Raw genomic sequence first — 1,542 nt, 5'->3', positions numbered from 1 at the left:
ACAAATTAATGAAAATAAGGTAAAAAATTTAAGAAAATAAGATTATAAATTATTGAAAAAAAGGTAAAAATTGAATAAAAGTAAGGTGAAAAATTTAAGAAAATAAGATTATAAATTATTGAAAAAAAGGTAAAAATTGAATAAAAGTAAGGTGAAAAATTAAATAAAATAAGATGATAAATTATGGAAAATAAGGTAAAAAGTTTAAGAAAATAGGATGATAAATTATTAAAAATAACGTAAAAATTGAAGAAAAATAAGGTGAAAAATTAATGATTATTGAATTAAAATGTTATATTTCCAAGTATTTACCTTTTTCCTCTGGTTTTACAATTTCAAATTCAAAATTTTCTCCGTTTAGTGATCTTTCTTGTGCAGTATCTTCATCAGTATCTTTACTTTCCGATTTATCATCAAATGCTTCATTTAGGGATCTTTCTTGTGCAGTATCTTCGTTATTATCTTTACTTTCAGATTTTTCATCAAATGCTTCATTTAGGGATCTTTCTTGTGCAGTATCTTCTTCATCAGTATCTTTACTTTCCGATTTATCATCAAATGCTTTATTTAGGGATCTTTCTTGTGCAGTATCTTCGTTATTATCTTTACTTTCCGATTTATCATCAAATGCTTTGTTTAGGGATCTCTCTTGTGCAGTATCTTCGTTATTATCTTTACTTTCAGATTTTTCATCAAATGCTTCATTTAGGGATCTTTCTTGTGCAGTATCTTCTTCATCAGTATCTTTACTTTCCGATCTATCATCAAATGCTTCATTTAGGGATCTTTCTTGTGCAGTATCTTCGTTATTATCTTTACTTTCCGATTTATCATCAAATGCTTCATTTAGGGATCTTTCTTGTGCAGTATCTTCGTTATTATCTTTACTGTCAGATTTATCATCAAATGCTTTGTTTAGTGAGCTTTCTTTTGTATCTTCTTCATCAGTATCTTTACTTTCAGATTTATCAGCCAATGCTTCGTTTAGTGATCTTTCTTTTGCATCTTCTTCATTAGAATCTTTACTATCCGATTTATCAGCCAATGCTTCGTTTAGTGATCTTTCTTTTGCATCTTCTTCATTAGAATCTTTACTTTTAGATTTCTTATCAAATGCTTCGTTTAGTGATCTTTCTTTTGCATCTTCTTCCTCAGAATCTTTGCTTTCAGGAACATTATCAAATGCTTCGTTGGAACTGTCTGCTAAGTCATCAGGTTCTAGAACCTCTTCATTTGATTGTTTTTTCTCTTCTTCTTTGGAACTTTCAGAGAATTGTTTAAAGAAGTCTGTAACAGCTTCTCCGCCACCTTCGTTGTCATCTTCTTTAACATACAAATGTAGTTTACCAGTGTCCGATGTCAAATCAATTTCTGTTTGGGTTTTATTGAACAATCTGTCCAAAAAAAGGAATCCTGGATTAGAGATGGGCATCGTGTTTTGAATAAACAAAATTTGTTGTGATAAAAGATAAAGATAAAAGATAAAAAAACAACCGATGGATTTGAACGAAATGGATGGTTCAGAGAAATGATAAAGCTATC

At 29.2% G+C, this 1,542-nt stretch overlaps 1 protein-coding gene across 1 annotated transcript; it reads right to left on the bottom strand.

The window, feature by feature from the left end:
* Window positions 1–312: 312 nt before the first annotated feature.
* On the bottom strand, window positions 313–1,467 carry LOC111717678 (dentin sialophosphoprotein-like; the record flags this gene model as incomplete). Its single annotated transcript, XM_023493166.1, has 1 exon — window positions 313–1,467. A coding segment is annotated over exon 1 (1,120 nt), but the record flags the coding sequence as incomplete, so codon positions are not given.
* Between the last annotated feature and the right edge of the window lie 75 nt (window positions 1,468–1,542).

The sequence above is a fragment of the Eurytemora carolleeae genome, unplaced genomic scaffold (assembly GCF_000591075.1).
Source record: "Eurytemora carolleeae unplaced genomic scaffold, Eaff_2.0 scaffold3060, whole genome shotgun sequence".
NCBI lineage: Eukaryota > Metazoa > Arthropoda > Copepoda > Calanoida > Temoridae > Eurytemora > Eurytemora carolleeae.
This window is presented reverse-complemented; position numbering and strand designations above follow the sequence as displayed.